The following is a 16653-nucleotide window of genomic DNA, read 5'->3' on the forward strand; positions in this document are numbered from 1 at the left end:
GTTTGGTTGATGAGCAAAACAAAGCAACTGTTACAAGGCCTGGTGAATTAGCACATTCTAGCATGCATTTTTATATCCACAGCAATCATTACTGCCTCCTTCCTTATAATTCTTACTTCATTATTGTCTCCATTTTGCACTTACTTGGATCACAAATTTGATAAATGGCTTTAAATTTATGATGGTCCTGACTTTCTATTCGCAATACCTTGGAATTGCTAAATATCCTTATTTTAGTTAGAAGAACAGATGAAACCACATCCAAATGAATGAGGCCCCGAATTCCTTCTTTTTGCTAGATGCTGTACAGAGACCGTCAGGATGAACCTTTGATGGAGAAGACAAGTTTGGAATTCTATGCAGTATCCTTCGGTGATTATTTTAGTAACTTAGACAACACTTATTGTCATGGTTTTGGAGTCACAGGACCAGGTCTAACTATTAAAAACACTACTAGAAGAGTTGGACATTCAGCAGAAACTTTTATTTCTGATCGGGGGAATGGTTATACCATGAAATTTGTGTTTATTTTGCATAAAAATAATTGAATTACTAAGCATTTAAAGCGTCCGTTTTAATAAATTGTAATGTACAGCTTTATGTCAGTTTACAAGTCTTAAAATATTGCACTTTGGAAATGAAACCAGACCTAGAGATGAAACATACAACATGGAGTAAATGTTACATTTCAAGCATCTTCTGCATGGCAGTATTCACAGGAATACAATCTGTTCTGCTCTTTTATGCTATGGTGAAATTGCTATTTTTTTATTTTACAAGCAATTGTGCTTGAGCTCAGATTTTGGAACACACATGTATAAATATATAAGAAGGGCAGCACTTCAATGAACAAACAGAAAACATGGAATTGTGCACTGCATTGGTTCACTAGCCTAGGTCATATTTTGTGACTATGTGAGATCGTTTCACTACATACAATATTACAGTTATTAGACATGCTTAATCAAACATACAGTAAACTAAATATACAAAATAATAAAAAAAAAAAATCTTATTCTTTATGTAAACTGTCCATGTCATCATGCGGTTCAGATGCTATATACTATATAGTACAAGAATTGTAAAAATCTTATTTAACGCTTCCAGTCACCATAACATTGCCAATTGCTCTTCAAAACGACAGGCACTTTCAAGAAGAGGCTTCTCCTCGCTTTTACTGAAAGCTGCTAGTTAAACAGGATGGGCTAAAGCAGTCACATTTACTTTACAATTATATACTTGGGATTAGACAATTTATATTTCTACTGGAAAGGAGGGGAACAGGCAAGGATAGATCCACAGCCAAATTATATTGCAGATTTGTGTGCCATATCTAAAGTATCTCAGTTTCCACACACTGGATGAGGAATTAAAATAGTCTTGTAGGTTCTCCAACAGTAGCACAGGAATGGCCATAATTCTAGTGTGTGAACTGCACCCAACTCTTCACCATCACTCTGGGCCTGAGATGCTTCTGGTACCACATATGGTCGTACTCCTTTCCTTCCATTGTGTTTTGCGCTTGATGTCATGCGTTCTCTTCTAGAGGAAACACTAGTCGGGTTCCCCTGTTTGTGATTTCATAGTCTCCCCCAAGTTCACGCTCCAATGCCTCCTCTGAACTGCTTTTTGTTCTTCTGCCATCGAGACTTGTGGTGGCTGTGTGAGAGCCGGAGGAGCCATTGGCTGTTATGGTGGTGTCCCCATACGTTAACGTCAGGTCACCATCATTAAGGATGAAATCTGCATCATCTTCCCTCAGCTGCTCTGGGTTCTGCATAGAACAAGTAAAGAAAAGATTTATCGGTCTTAATCCAGACTGCCAAAGGCCCATTTAGAAGAGCCCAATCAGTGGCTGTTTACTGGCTTGTTTAGACAGACCAACCAAGATTCTTTGTGCACAGAACAATTGTTAATACGATCGCTCTGTGTATACAGGATATCATTCTTTTGGCAGCACAGTTCTTTTTTGTAAGGATGATGTGCTGCCAAGAACGATGATTTTAATGCCTTTAGTAACAATCCAACAAAAAAGTATTTTACCTATTAGTCGGTAGACTGTTGGCATTGGGGAAATTTCCCATTTTAATTAATCTTTGAGAAAATAATTATTTTTCATAGTGTAGTTTTAGATAATGTATTGTCAGAAATTTACCAACCTAACAAATAAAAGTTAAGTAAAACATATGTAACAAAAAAAAATATTTTTTAATTTTGCATAGTAATATATTTTTCTGTAGTGATCACTTCTAAGCAGTCATTTCATTATCAGCAGAGACAGAATTGAATAAAAGGCATCACCTTTATTATAAATCTAGATACAGATAATAAAGGATCGACTACTGGCAATAGAAATAGTTACAGCTTACAGCATACAAATGTGCAATAGAGCGTTATCCAAACAACAGTGTTAATTGGTGATGTGGTAATGCTCACCTGGTGTTGTGAGAAAGCACAACACTCTATAGGCACAAGATATAAATCAACCTCTACGAGTTGGGGAGTCCAGCTCAGAGATTGGTTGTAGGAGATGCAGGTGTGCGGCGCTGCTGGTCGGTATGGAATAAAAGATATCCAAAGAATCCAGGGTATAATGAATGATAGTGGGGTTTTTCCTCAATGCGTTTCGAAGTATCTAACGTCTTCATAGGGAAAAATTACAGAAAGTGACTTTCATTTCTCCTGATGAAGTTATAAATACTTTAAGGCTATGTGCGCACGTTGCGTAAATACATGCAGTTACGCTGCGCTTTGTAGCGCAGCGTAACTGCATGCGTCCTGCGTCCCCTGCACAGTCTATGGAGATTGTGCAGGGGCCGTGCGCACGTGGCGTTTTAGAGCGCAGCGCTTTGGCTACTGCCAAAGCGCTGCGTTCTAAGGAGTGACATGTCACTTCTTCCGTGCGCTTTGCCGGCAGCCCCTGCTCTGTCTATGGCAGGAGCTGCAGGCAGAGCGCATGGAATCGGCTTTTTTTTTTTTTTTCACTACGGACATTTCTGCAGCGATTTAAAGCGCACATGTGCTCTTCAGATCGCTGCAGAAATTTCTGCAGTGAATGTACGCAACGTGCGCACATAGCCTAAAGTGCGCTGAGAATAAAATCACTATCATTCATTATACCCTGGATTCTTTGGATACTTTTTATTCCATATCAACCAGAAGCGCAGCACACCCACATCTCCTACAACTGAACAAGCAATGCAGCAGCTCAACCAAGATGTCTGGCCCATAATCATGTATAAAACTTTCTAAAATGAGAAAAAAAAAACAGATGAAAGAACATGTTTTGGTATCTAGTAGTGATTAGTAAGGCACCGTACACACTAGCATTCATTTTTCCTGATCCTGAAGCAGAAAAATGAACCTCCTGCAAAATACACATTCATTCTATGATGGATACAAATGGCATCAGACAGACCCCATTCACTGCGGCTCTCATGCATGTGTAGGCAGAGACCAATATATTCAGTAGCCCAATTAGGTTTGAGCTATCGAATTGTAAGAAAATTATGACAATATTTCATCTACATACACTTGCTCCAAGCCAGTGCTATCATTACTACAATACTAGTGACATGGCAGCCCCACGCTAGATCATGGCTTTTTATCAAGTTTTTTTTTACTTTCAGATGCCTTATGGGAGGTAACTTGAGATTGGCTAATTGAGAACTTTCTACAGCTCAATAAGTCAGTAAAGACAGATTTTAGTGAATGCATAATTTAAAGGAAACCAATCACCGGATTTACAGTACATAAAATCTGCCCACCACCATTTAAAGCATATAAACTCTTTGCATCCTCATAGGTGCTCCCCATAACTATGATAAAGTGTTATTAATTTCCCGCAATGAATGCAAATTGCACCAACCTGTCCAATGGGCGCTCCGGACTGTGCTCGGCACCTCCTCAGCCAATTGTCTCCAGATGGATTTAGATAAAGTTTCCTGTATCATTCACACAGAATGCCAAGTCTCACGCCTGGGCAGTTAAATCAATGACCTAAGTAGGTACGCCATAATCTACCCTCTAGGTAGCAGCACTGTCAGTAGAACATTTCCTTGAGCCAATGAATTGGAAATTAAGTCAGCCCTTCTGCATATTACAGGACTATTCTGTGCCCTCATCAGAGGAGCGTGAAGTGCTCTTGCACGCTTCATTGTGCTTCTAGCTGTGCGGTTGGCACAGGAGATGACAAAGAAAAGAGCCGATGACCCAGTAGTAAAGCCAGCACCTACCCACAACAGGACTTTGCTCTGCCCTCAGCATGGTAGAGCAAGGGGTGCCTGCACAGCTCATTGATTCAATTTTCCAGGTTAGACACTTCGAGTCCAGTGTGGATGACTTAAGAAATGTTATCCACGTCCACCAAAAAAGAAGAAGCAGTATTTGAGGGGCAGATCAAATGCCAGGTGCAATCCGGAGACACCCATCAGACTAGTCGGTGCAATTTACATGCAGAAAGGGATGTTAATACAAGACTAAGACCTAGATTGATATAAAGGTCTTGTAGGAACATAATTGGCATGCTTTATGTTGTCTAAAACAGTTCACAAATCAATGTGCATAAAATTACAGCAAGAATACACTAATTGGCTGCAACATGTAAACTCCCCTTACCAGTAGAGTACTTACATTGTAGACCTGTGGACTTGTAAAGCATTTGGCCACAAAACCGCACCAGCTGGGCAATGTTGAAATTAATGGAGGACCACTGTGAGTCAGCATTGGCTTGAGATAGCTGATTTTTCTGAATTAAGGATTTTATTGTTATAGGGGATTACAAAGAAAGACAAAAAATAAGATACTCGGAACACAAGACGCAGGGTTGCATACTTAGATTGGAATCTTTCCAAACCCCAATTTGCTTGTTCTCACCCACAAAGCTCTCCACGCCCCCCTACATCTCCACCCTCCTCTCTGTATATCACCCCACCCGTTCTCTACGCTCTGCAAAAGACTTTCGACTAACGTCCCCACTAATCCGAACCTCCCACTCCCGGATCCAAGACTTCTCCCGAGCTGCACCAATCCTCTGGAACGCTTTACCCCAAGAAGCTAGGACAAATCACACCTTACTCAGCTTCAGACTCGCCCTAAAAACGCATCTTTTTAGGGTGGCCTATCACACTCCCTAGCCCAATTAAATTCACATAGTCCCTGCACGTCTTCTCAGAATATAACCCCACGTCAAATTACATGACATCCAAATGCATCTCAAGGTTCTGGCCAACTGGTCCAGGCAGCCATTATCTATCCCCCATTTCCTTGAGATGGCTGGATTGTCATTGTAAATAAGCACTTGTACCTTGTCGTCGTTCCCCCATCACATTGTAGATTGTAAGCTCTCACGAGCAGGGTTGTCTTTTTTCCATACTCCAATTATTGTATTTTCTATAACTGTTATTTGTTTGTATTAGAACCTCCTGAATTGTAAAGCGCTGTGGAAAATGTTGGCGCTATAGAAATAAGGATTTTTTATTATTATTATTATTAACAAAAATTCAGTATTCTATACAGAAGATAAAAGAAAAACAAAAAATCCATGCAAGTACTCACCCGTAAAAAGGATGAATCAATGAACCAAAAAATTCAACTTGGAATAAATTGGCATAAGATTAAAAACAGACAGTTGTGAAAATAATAAACAAAAGTTACCTTCTGCCAAATACATCACGGCTACGTTTAGACCTAATAAAGGGCTTTGTTGGGCATATTGTTTCCTTGATGAAGACCTTTGCTAGGTTGAAACGTAACGCAGTTTTATCCATCCCATGGAAACGCTTCAAGTTACAGTAATGGCAGTCTTTAGTAGTTAACCCAGCAATTCTTCACTTCAACAACACTGATTTGTGCTAACAAAATACCGAAAAGAATTAAGGTTCAGGTCTATGCAAAAAGGACTTGAGCGTCATATGTTCAGGCTTTTAAGCATCTTTCAAACACTTCAGGTTTCTAAAGAGGCCAAGAAATTAAAAGAAGTCACCTGACCATTCTCCAGGTGTCTTCCACACTGAAGACAATATAAACCTTCCAGTACAAGCCAATAAAAATGCTCAAAAGACACTCGGTAACATTTTTTAATGTTTTTGCTTCACAACCTGTTTATTCGTTGTTGAAAGGAATTGAAAAAAATACCTGGAAAGCGCCTATAACAAAAAAAAACAAACCCAAAATGCTGGAAAGTCGCTAAACAAAAACAACTTTATAGTAAGCACTGAGGAAAGGACCAAAAATCTTTCAGGTTTACAAAGCTCCAGAGAAAAGGAGAGATTCCTGCAGAGGTTTCCGTTTGATAAACTAACTTATCTGGCCGCCCGAAAAAAAGACGTTGTGTATGCCTATCCTAAGAAAAAAAACAGGAGGGTCAAAATGTAACAAATTAAAGTTCTTGAAAAGAATAATTGCTTGATTAACAACTAACGGCTGTCATAACATAACTCATCCACTTCACAATATAAGAATAAGTGGTCTGTTGCAAAGGTAAAGAATCCGTAGTGAATTCTTAGATTTGTTGCATAGATGGAAAAACAACAGCGATGATGGTACATTCAACACGGAAAAAAAAATACTTTGGAAGTACTGTAGAAAGCATTTCTCCTGTATGTCTTACTTTTGATAAGGTGGTCATACACCTCATAGCTACCAACTGATTGAGCCAAACAAGTCAGGAGGACCCCATACACCTTAACTGTAGGCCGAGATGCCAAAATCACCAGGCTCAACAAACTATTTGTGTATGGGGACCTTCAGATTTCTCCAAACAGCATGTTTTTTTCGTTTACGACCTGCATTAATGATTATAATGTTACCTCTCTAGAACCTTACACCTACACCAGAAGTATACAGTAGGTATATTAAGTACAGAAGCTGTCATTCAAGGACCATTGTTTTGTTTTTTGAGAGCGGGACGGGGATTACAAATTTCCCGCTAATTGGACTGCGGCCCCGAAGATTCAAGTCACTGCTAGTGTCTGTAGTTCTCATGCCTGTGATTAGTTTACAAGCTTCTTGCTACCTTTCAGGTCACTTTCTAAGCCCATGGGATGATCAATCCTTACGGAACTGATGTAGCATGTATAGCCTAAGTGATATTGCTCTTTATAAATCTGTTCTGCTTGTTTTGTAGCAGAGCACTGATACTCCGTAACCAGTAAAGAAGATGTATACTTTTTTGAATGTTGGAAAAATTTCCAGGGGAGTTGATAAATTGATATAAGAAATACAAAAGGGCCAAGCTGATGCTCCAGTAAGAGGATACTTATGATCAAAGCTGTACCAAAGCCTAAATATCCAGGCACTTTCCTGCTTTGTGCGACTTACTCCATTTGAAATCCCACTGTCCTACAAGAAAGGCAAAAAAAATATTTAAAGAATTTCCAAGCATTGTTCACAGCCCTATATTAACCTGTTAAGGCTTGCATGGTAATAAATAGGCCGTAAATACTAGCTACAAGTCGATGAAGACAGAAGGCCACATTTATATACATGTATATGCCCTCTTTTTCTGTACCAGTCTGTCATGGTTTGTTTGTTCAGTGTAATTTATATTTGTATTTTTTTATGTAACCCCTCATGTACAGAACCATGGAATCAGTAGAGCTCTATACAAAATAATAATAGTAATAATGTTGTAGTTTTCCAGATATAGTTTACACATACACTTCCTAAGTACCCCCAGGCTGCAACTAAAAAAACATGGTAGAACAGGTTTGTGAAAAATGACTCTCAAAGTTGCATTATACAAAACACACTAATCTCAGTGTTTAAACTATAGGCATGTACGAGATACAACAGTTAAAAGTCACACTTTAAAGGGAATCTGTCACCAGGTTTTTGCAACCTAATCTGAAAGCAGAAAAATGTGGAGATTGAGACCCCAATTCCAGCGATGTGACACTTATTGTGCTGCTGTAGTTGTGATAAAATTCTTCTTTTTATCAGCAGATTATCATCACTAAAAGGACTAGTAAAACGTGCTGCCATTTAAGTCTCCCTTATTAATTAGCTCAGAATAACCCCACCCCCACCACTGATTGGCAGTTTTCAGCCTATGCACAGTGTACACAGAAATCTGCCAATCAGTGGTGTGGGCGGGGTTATACAAAGCTAAGCATTCAGAGAACTGGTAGCTCTGCAGCAGGTAAAGCTGTCATTTTATCAAAACTTCAGCAAGCAGCCCAATAAGTATTATCACTGGACTCAGGTTCTCTGTCTCTACATTATGCTGCTCTCAGAAAGGATAGCGAAAACCTGGTGACAGATTTCATTTAAGTACTTACTGCTTGCAATACTTGAAAACTGTCATTAGTCGGAGGAGGGTCTTGATCTGGATCCACGCCAACCCTAAAAAGAAATTTGGAGCATGAAACCTGGCATATAATGTAACAAAAATAAAGTACCACTGGTGATTTTTAAGAAGTGATATAACTGCAATCTCTTATAAAAGCACAGGAGGCCTTATGCACAAGGCTATGAGATAGGCACTGTTTTTAGTCATGATTTTTTTGGGGGGTGGGTTTAGCATGTTCCAGCATTGTACTTGCAGTGTGTTATAAATTGTGCTACTGCACACACTGCCTGCTTTGTGTACGAGCCATATAAAACCATCCATATACTGGTGCAGATGTGTCCATTAGTTCCTTAGTGCATGCACATAGAGAAAGCATTAGTGAATCAGATTATGCGGTCTCTTCCTTCCACTTTATATAAATGCGCAGATAAGATGATGAGAAGGAGAAGTGAGCATCTTTCAGAAACAAAAATGCTAAAGCAGCAGCTTTAAAAGCAAACACCGGAGGAGTGAGGCTTTGAGACTTGAGGCTTCCTGTGCTAAACGTTCTAAAAGGATTGAGGTTACTTTTCACTCACACAGTATAAGGGAGAACATGTCACATTTGCATACTGTTTTGTGCTAGATTTTGACATTTTCACCACTTGACGTTATGTCGCCTCACAGGGAGAAGTTGATGAGGTGCAAATTAAGGAAATGAAACGGTCCACAACCGTAATTCACAGGAACCGTAACCTATCAACACCACAAATTCACACCAATGAAAAGACCAAGATCTAGTCGAAAAGGAATAACGGTGGATGAAGTAAATGAGAAGAGCTGTGTCAGTCAATGAGGCTTTTCCATGGGATACAAATTTGATCTCCGGCATGGCAGCAGGTTGTGTCTGTAATTTCCTGATAGAAGCCTACAAGACGAAGGTAATTTGTGGTCTGTTTTACCAGCGGATGAATGGAATTTGCCCATTCTTCTCAGATGGCAGCTGTGGAATGACACAGTCCATTGGAAAGCGTCTTACATTCATTAGTAATCAATGGCTAAGACACCAGGAGAACAAGAGAGCCTTGATCCCACTACAAAGCCTCTATTGTTGGCCCATCGGAGAGAAGTTTATGTGATCTGAAGGGCTTGTGGTTGGAGGCCGGCCAGTGTGGAAATAACCAAGCTTCCTACTAAGTGAATTTATTCAGAGCTGTCTGGACACTTACTTTGTACTTGTTTTATTAGCAGTGAACACTGCTGGTGACCTGCTTCTAGTTTCATTTAGGTCACTAAACATGAGAGACACCATCAACAAGCAAGACAGTACATGAACTAAAGTAGTCCATGAACAAAGGGCTGAAGTACATGAACTAAATCAGGCGGATGAAGAACACACACAAGTTGTCTCGAAAATTCATTAGTGAGATGGCCAGGGAAAGTGGCTACATTTTCGATGTAAAGCAACAAGGACAAGTCACAAAACCAAACCTAGTCAAACACTGTCGGCAGGTCGTGTTCTTTCAATAAATGCCATCAAACATGAAGTATAAGAATATATTGCACCCAATATATATATTTTGGCGTTACCCAAGACTGCCATCACTCCTTCCCCATCAGAAAAATGCATTTATAGATAAAATGTTCTATAACAATTTATATTGTCACAACAGATCCGTCAGAGATGAAAGAACCTGTCGTATGAACGGCGTAGACATGAGACAAAGCGACAACACAACATAGTAGATTATAAAGCTCCAGATGACAGAGTGACAAATGCGTAGAGAAGCCAAAGCAAATTGTGTGCTTAATACGACTACACAGACAAGGAAAAAGTGAGAGGTTCTCAAGCACAGTGTCCCCAGAAGCCGAGTGTGAAGTACACATGACAGAAACCAATCACCTGAAATACTGCCATCGACTAACGTTCACTTCCTCCAACGATGAGTTATGATCACCAACTCTGGCACAGCACAAGAATGAAATGAGAATGAGCTGGTGGAATGGGCAACCTGGAATATTGAGCTACTTCAGGACATGAACTGATAAGTTACAAGAGAAATTCCAAGACATCTGATCAAATGGTAGCCACAACAGATCGGCTCCAAACTTACCTTTACTACCCAAGATGGATCAGGCTGGGTTCACAGAGCGTTTGGCCCTACGTTCAGTGGCTCAGTCATTGTAGACGTTCGAACCTCCCACAAAAGAAGATTCAGGTGTATGCGCTGACAAAGCCATTGACGATAATGATGTAGATAATCACAGAGTGCTCTGTCATGTATTATTTTTGGTCTTTGTATTTTCCTATTGACGGTAATGCATGAGGGTCAATATTTGAAAGGACAAGTTGAAGATTTATTGGTATCTTTTGGGGTCTATGTGACTGATCTTTTTTTATTCCATTTTTGACAAAAGTGACCTAAAAACAGCAATTCGGACTTTTTTTTACTATTTTTATTTTAACACTTACATTTTTTTTTTTTTTTTTTTTTAAGTGCAGCTATGTTGCAAGATGTACATTTTTTGCTTTTTCTACATTGGCGACTGTGTAAGGGCTTGTTTTTCAGGAGATGAACTGTAGTATTTACCTTTTTGGTGGTCATTAGACTTCTCATTCAAATTGTTTTATTTTTTTATTGTCTGGGATAACTTGCATGTTCACTCTATAATTTGGGTCACTCTGGAGTTAGTAATTTCAAATATCACCCCCCTCCCCCCAAAAAAAATAAATAAATAAAAAATAAAGAATTTAAAAAAGGGAATTTTTATGTCGCCAAAACCTTTTTGGACTTGTGACTTTGATTGCCTTTTATACCTTTTTTTTTTTTTTAGGCAAAGTGACCAAAAAGTTTGGATACTGTTTTTTATCTGAGGTACACTGGGAGAGCTAGGTAACAAGTTAGTTTTCCAGTATGGATCATTACAAACTCAACACTGCCAAATATGTTTATTTTTTCCAATACAAAATACTAGGAAAAAAAAAAAAAAATGAAATGGCCATGTTATCATTTTACTGTCATGATACACACAGTGTTAAACATGGATGGAAGGAGATCACGCAGCATCCTTCTCCTGTTCTGGCTGCAGCCCGTCAGATGCAGCACAGTTCACCCTCTCCTCCACACAGGTTGAAGTCAGCGCAATAAATGGGGGCGTGTGCATTTTAATGGGTCATATGTCAGCTTAGATCGCACCTACAGAGGACACATTGCACTCATTTGAAGCAAAGATTCTCAACTTGAAAGTGAGATCAGAATCCCGGCTGTAGTAGTGATGCAGCCCGAAATATCTAGCTTTCACACTTTATTACCAAGTTCTCATATAAATACACTACATTATCATAAAGAATAACCTTCGTATCCTACATAGACAAGGTGTTTATTGCTTGACATCAGCCCAAGTGCTCTGTCTGTAGCATGCACATATTAATCTGAGAAAATATGAGAGCCGGATGCCATTGTAAGGTTTTCTGGTTTCCTGTGTAATGTTTGAAAACCAATGACGTAATGAAGATTGACTAAATACAGTTATACCACGTTGTAGCTGTAATAAATTTTAAGTTTTGTTGGGTTTTTAGCTGCAGACAGTCTCTAGTGAATGGGACTGATAAGCATCCAGTACAGCCATCGTGTATGTGTAAGCGAACAATGAGCATCGGGGTCCCGTCACTGCTGAGCTAAAGGGATCAGACTTCCACCGATCAGATATTGAAGGGTATCCAAATTATAGACTGGGGCTAATGAGGACTGTATAACCTCCTCCCTCTCGTCATGACCTAACTCTGCATTATTTTAAGAGGACACCAAAAAGTGGCCTTGTTGAAGTAGCACCCCCAACATGCATAACACAGCCACAAATTAAGCCTATTCTGGCACATGCTGCAAATGTTTTATACAGCAGTGCTCATGGTGCGCAGAATGTCTATGGAGAAGATCACATATGGAAAAACTATGATTCTATCACAATTGCTACACTCAGTAAACTAAGTGACACCATTGGAATCAGGGTGCCTGTCCCTACATCATGATGCTGTCAGATTACATAGCAAAAACCTGCTGACAGATTCCTTTTAATCTTTAACAACATGAAAGCAGACAAGTGTTTCACTTCATCACATACTTCCGTAATTGGCCAAGGTTATTTAAACTTGCTGTTCCCACACACTATAGTGGAGTACAGACTTACTAATTTTTACTTAGCAGTAACTATCATAATCAATTATTGATACCATAAAACAGGGGTGGGGAACCTCCATATCGTGGGCTGTATACGGCCCACAATTACTTTTTCTGCTGCCCTTGCTGGCTGCCGCCTCTTTAAACACCACACGCAGCACAGCATTCTTTGCTCAATGCTGCGACTCCTACACCGAAGGATTACATTCCTACGCTGGCCACTGCCAGCATGAGGACGTACTTTGTGAGCCGGGTAAACGCAAGATGCGCTCCCATCCTCCAGGGCTGTCTGCGCCCTCCACAGCCTCCTCAAGGGCTGTCTGCGTCCCCCCCGGTGTGCCCAGGGCTGTCGGCGCCCCCCCGGCGCGCCCAGGGCTGTCGGCGCCCCCCCGGCGCGCCCAGGGCTGTCGGCGCCCCCCCGGCGCGCCCAGGGCTGTCGGCACCCCCCCGGCGCGCCCAGTTATGTCGGCACCCCTCCGGCGCGCCCAGGGCTGTCGGCACCCCCCCGGCGCGCCCAGTTATGTCGGCACCCCTCCGGCGCGCCCAGGGCTATCGGCACCCCTCCGGCGCGCCCAGGGCTATCGGCACCCCTCCGGCGCGCCCAGGGCTGTTGGCACCCCTCCGGCGCGCCCAGGGCTGTCGGCACCCCTCCGGCGCGCCCAGGGCTGTCGGCACCCCTCCGGCGCGCCCAGGGCTGTCGGCACGCCTCCGGCGCGCCCAGGGCTGTCGGCACGCCTCCGGCGCGCCCAGGGCTGTCGGCACCCCTCCGGCGCGCCCAGGGCTGTCTCCGCCCCCAGCTATGAACATTACCCAACAAACGTCAGCCTCAATACAATTCCCTTCACATTAGGATCTAATGAAAACTATTAGGAGCGCAATTGACAACTCAATACTTGTGGGTGCCGTCAGGTCACTGTACCCTCTTCTTCACGATTTAGGCCAGCTGGGGAGTTGTGTGACCCATCTTGACTATGATGAATAGTTTATTAGTCAATTGACTAAAGTTTGGGAATGTTTTACAGTGAGAGCGATGTCCGTTTGTTTTGCGTTATTAAGGTATCTTGTAAATACAAGATGTTGTTCAAGAGTATCAAGCAATAAAATGATGTATATTTGTGAGAAGAAAAAAAAACGCACATCAAATATGGCTGGAGGTTAATTCACATTTGACTTCTTCCCATGTAATACCAAAGTTAAAAAAATATAAAATAAAAATTAAATTATGGATTGCTTATTTAAGAGATATTATCATGGACTTAAGCCATAAGCCGATGTTTGGGTAAATTGTCTTTCGTCCAATGATTGCATCTTTTATGCGGCTTTCTTTGTTATACGAGACAACGTTAAAGGATTTCACTTAATTAGCTATATGGTCATTTCATTAGTTTAGTTTGAAAAGTTATTTGGAAAACACTTAATGTCATCCTAACCTGGCGATAGAAATGGATCCAGAAGACTGATTAATGTGTATGGGGGCTTGTGAAAAATGATGCCTGGGATAGAGGAATCCAAGATGTCCGATTTTGGGCTGCTGATACTTTTGTTCTCTCAGAAATAAGCTGCCACCAGAGAAGTCTGGCAGAGACCCTTTCATACAGAGTACAGGAGGATGAGAACTTGGATGAGATAGCTGGTGAATGAACGATCTGCGCACCCATCGTTTGGCTGACCGTTATCTAGAGTGTATGGTTGCTTTGGACATGTGTAGTACATATGAGATTAAGTATTATCACAGTGTATAACTCCAGAGAGAGTGACTAAGAGACCAGAAGTGAGACATCAAATGGTCTGGCTTTAAAATTTTAAGCTTTTAAATGTCAAAGCTCCTAAATACCTTATGTTCACATTTACAATATATTACATTTTCTTTTGTAATATGGGATGTATATAATGATGACGTGGCGAGGCAGCTCAAGAAATTGCAATTTTTTGCCAAAAATCTCAAAATTTTTATAATAAGTACAGTTTGGAATGTTTAGTGCTGAAGTGCACATTTGGTGCTGGCTTTTTGTTTTTCTTCATTGAATTGGTCGGTGGTTGACCTCCACCTTGCTATGCACCCCAATTTGGGATGTATTCCATCTGTCTAGATTTTGGCGGTTGGTGACTGTTCACATTAAGTCATCAGGCTTTGTCCACAGGCTATTTACTTCATGCAGCATTTGCTTGGACCTGTCCCGCCCACAGCCATGACTCAGTCATGGGTACGGGATTGAAATAGACCAGGTGAGTGCTGCTAAGAGCAGTTCTACTAGTCATATGTGAGGCCGTATGGCACATTTTAGTGTAGGACTGCCTCAAATGAGATTTGCCGTGACGTGGCGAGGCAGCTCAAGAAATTGCAATTTTTTGCCAAAAATCTCAAAATTTTTATAATAAGTACAGTTTGGAATGTTTAGTGCTGAAGTGCACATTTGGTGCTGGCTTTTTGTTTTTTCTTCAATGTATATAATGATGCACATAATGCTCCTTGTTGAGAATAGGTGAGATTAATTTCGTCCATAGGGCTTTTCCACAAAAAGAAGGGAATTTTGTTTACTTACCGTAAATTCCTTTTCTTCTAGCTCTAATTGGGAGACCCAGACAATTGGGGTGTATAGCTACTGCCTCCGGAGGCCACACAAAGTATTACACTTAAAGGTGTAAGGCCCCTCCCCTTCTGCCTATACACCCCCCGTGGGATCACGGGCTCCTCAGTTTTAGTGCAAAAGCAAGAAGGAGGAAAGCCAATAAACTGGTTTAAGCAAATTCAATCCGAAGGAATATCGGAGAACTGAAACCATTCAACATGAACAACATGTGTATACAAAAAAACAGGGGCGGGTGCTGGGTCTCCCAATTAGAGCTAGAAGAAAAGGAATTTACGGTAAGTAAACAAAATTCCCTTCTTCTTTGTCGCTCTATTGGGAGACCCAGACAATTGGGATGTCCAAAAGCAATCCCTGGGTGGGTAAAATAATACCTCGTAATAGAGCCGTAAAACGGCCCCTTTCTACAGGTGGGCAACCGCCGCCTGAAGGCTCGTCTGCCTATGCTGGCATCCGCCGAAGCATAGGTATGCACCTGACAGTGTTTCGTGAAAATGTGGAGGCTGGACCAGGTAGCCGCCTGACACACAAGCTGAGCCGTAGCCTGGTGCCTCAAGCCCAGGACGCATCCACCGCTCTGGTAGAATGGACCTTCAGCCCTGAGGGAACCGTAAGGCCAGCAGCACAATAAGCTAGAGAATTGGTTCCTTGAACCACCGAGCCAGTCTTGATTTGGAAGCCTGCAACCCTTTACGCTGGCTAGCGACAAGGACAAGAGTGCTTCCGAGCGGCGCAGGGACGCCATACGATCGATGAAGAGTCTGAGTGCTCTCACCAGATCTAATCAAGTGCAAATCCTTTTCACATTGGTGAACTGGATGAAGACAAACAGAGGGTACGGATACCCTGATTGAGATGAAAGGGGGGATTCCACCTTAGGGAGAAATTCCGGAACCGGACGCAGAACCCCTTGACCTGGTGAGACACCGGGAAGGGGACTTTGCACGACAATGCTGCCCCGACAGACACTCTCCGAAGTGAAGTGACTGTCCCTAGGAAAACCACTTTCTGCGAAAGGCGTGAGAGAGAAAAATCCCTCATAGGCTCGAATGGTGGTTTCTGCAGAACCATCAGCACCCTGTTCAAATCACAGGGTTCTAACAGTCGTTTGTAAGGAAGGACTAAGCGGCAAACCCCCTGCAGGAACGTGCGTACTTGAGGTAGTCTTGCTAGGCGCTTCTGAAAAAAATACAGAGAGCGCTGAGATTTGTCCCTTAAGGGAACCGAGCGACAAACCTTTTTCCAACCGAATTGCAGGAAGGAAAGAAAGTAGGCAAGGCAGTTGGCCAGGGAGAAACTCCCTGAGCAGAGGACCAAGATAAGAATATCTTCCACGTTCTGTGGTAGATCTTGTCAGATGTGTGTTTTCTGGCCTGTCTCATAGTGGTAATGACCCCTTGAGATAACCCTGCAGATGCTAGGATCCAGGACTCAATGGCCACACAGTCAGGTTGAGGGTCGCAGAATTCAGAAGGAAAAAACGACCCTTGAGACAGCAAGTCTGGTCGGTCTGAAAGTTCCCCCGGTTGGCCTACCGTGAGATGCCACAGGGGTACCACGACCTCGTTGGCCATTTTGGAGCGACGAGGATGGCGCGGCGGCAGTCGGACCTGATCTT

General features: G+C 41.9%; 1 protein-coding gene across 2 annotated transcripts in view; it reads right to left on the minus strand.

Annotated features, from left to right (window-relative positions):
- Nucleotides 1-462: 462 nt before the first annotated feature.
- The window catches only part of SLC9A7 (solute carrier family 9 member A7), a 119367-nt gene continuing 103176 nt past the window's right edge, over nucleotides 463-16653 (minus strand). Inside the window, exons 13-17 of one of the 2 annotated variants that reach the window (XM_075336628.1) lie at nucleotides 10173-10232; nucleotides 8280-8343; nucleotides 7259-7341; nucleotides 4633-4738; nucleotides 463-1774 (exon numbers count right to left, since the gene is read on the minus strand). In XM_075336628.1, coding sequence (XP_075192743.1) covers nucleotides 1529-1774; nucleotides 4633-4738; nucleotides 7259-7341; nucleotides 8280-8343; nucleotides 10173-10232 — 559 coding nt within the window. In that variant the 3' untranslated portion in view covers nucleotides 463-1528. The remainder of the gene's footprint in view (nucleotides 1775-4632; nucleotides 4739-7258; nucleotides 7342-8279; nucleotides 8344-10172; nucleotides 10233-16653) is intronic. The other variant, XM_075336629.1, reaches the window with a different exon arrangement.

The sequence above is a fragment of the Anomaloglossus baeobatrachus genome, chromosome 2, assembly GCF_048569485.1.
Source record: "Anomaloglossus baeobatrachus isolate aAnoBae1 chromosome 2, aAnoBae1.hap1, whole genome shotgun sequence".
Lineage (NCBI taxonomy): Eukaryota > Metazoa > Chordata > Amphibia > Anura > Aromobatidae > Anomaloglossus > Anomaloglossus baeobatrachus.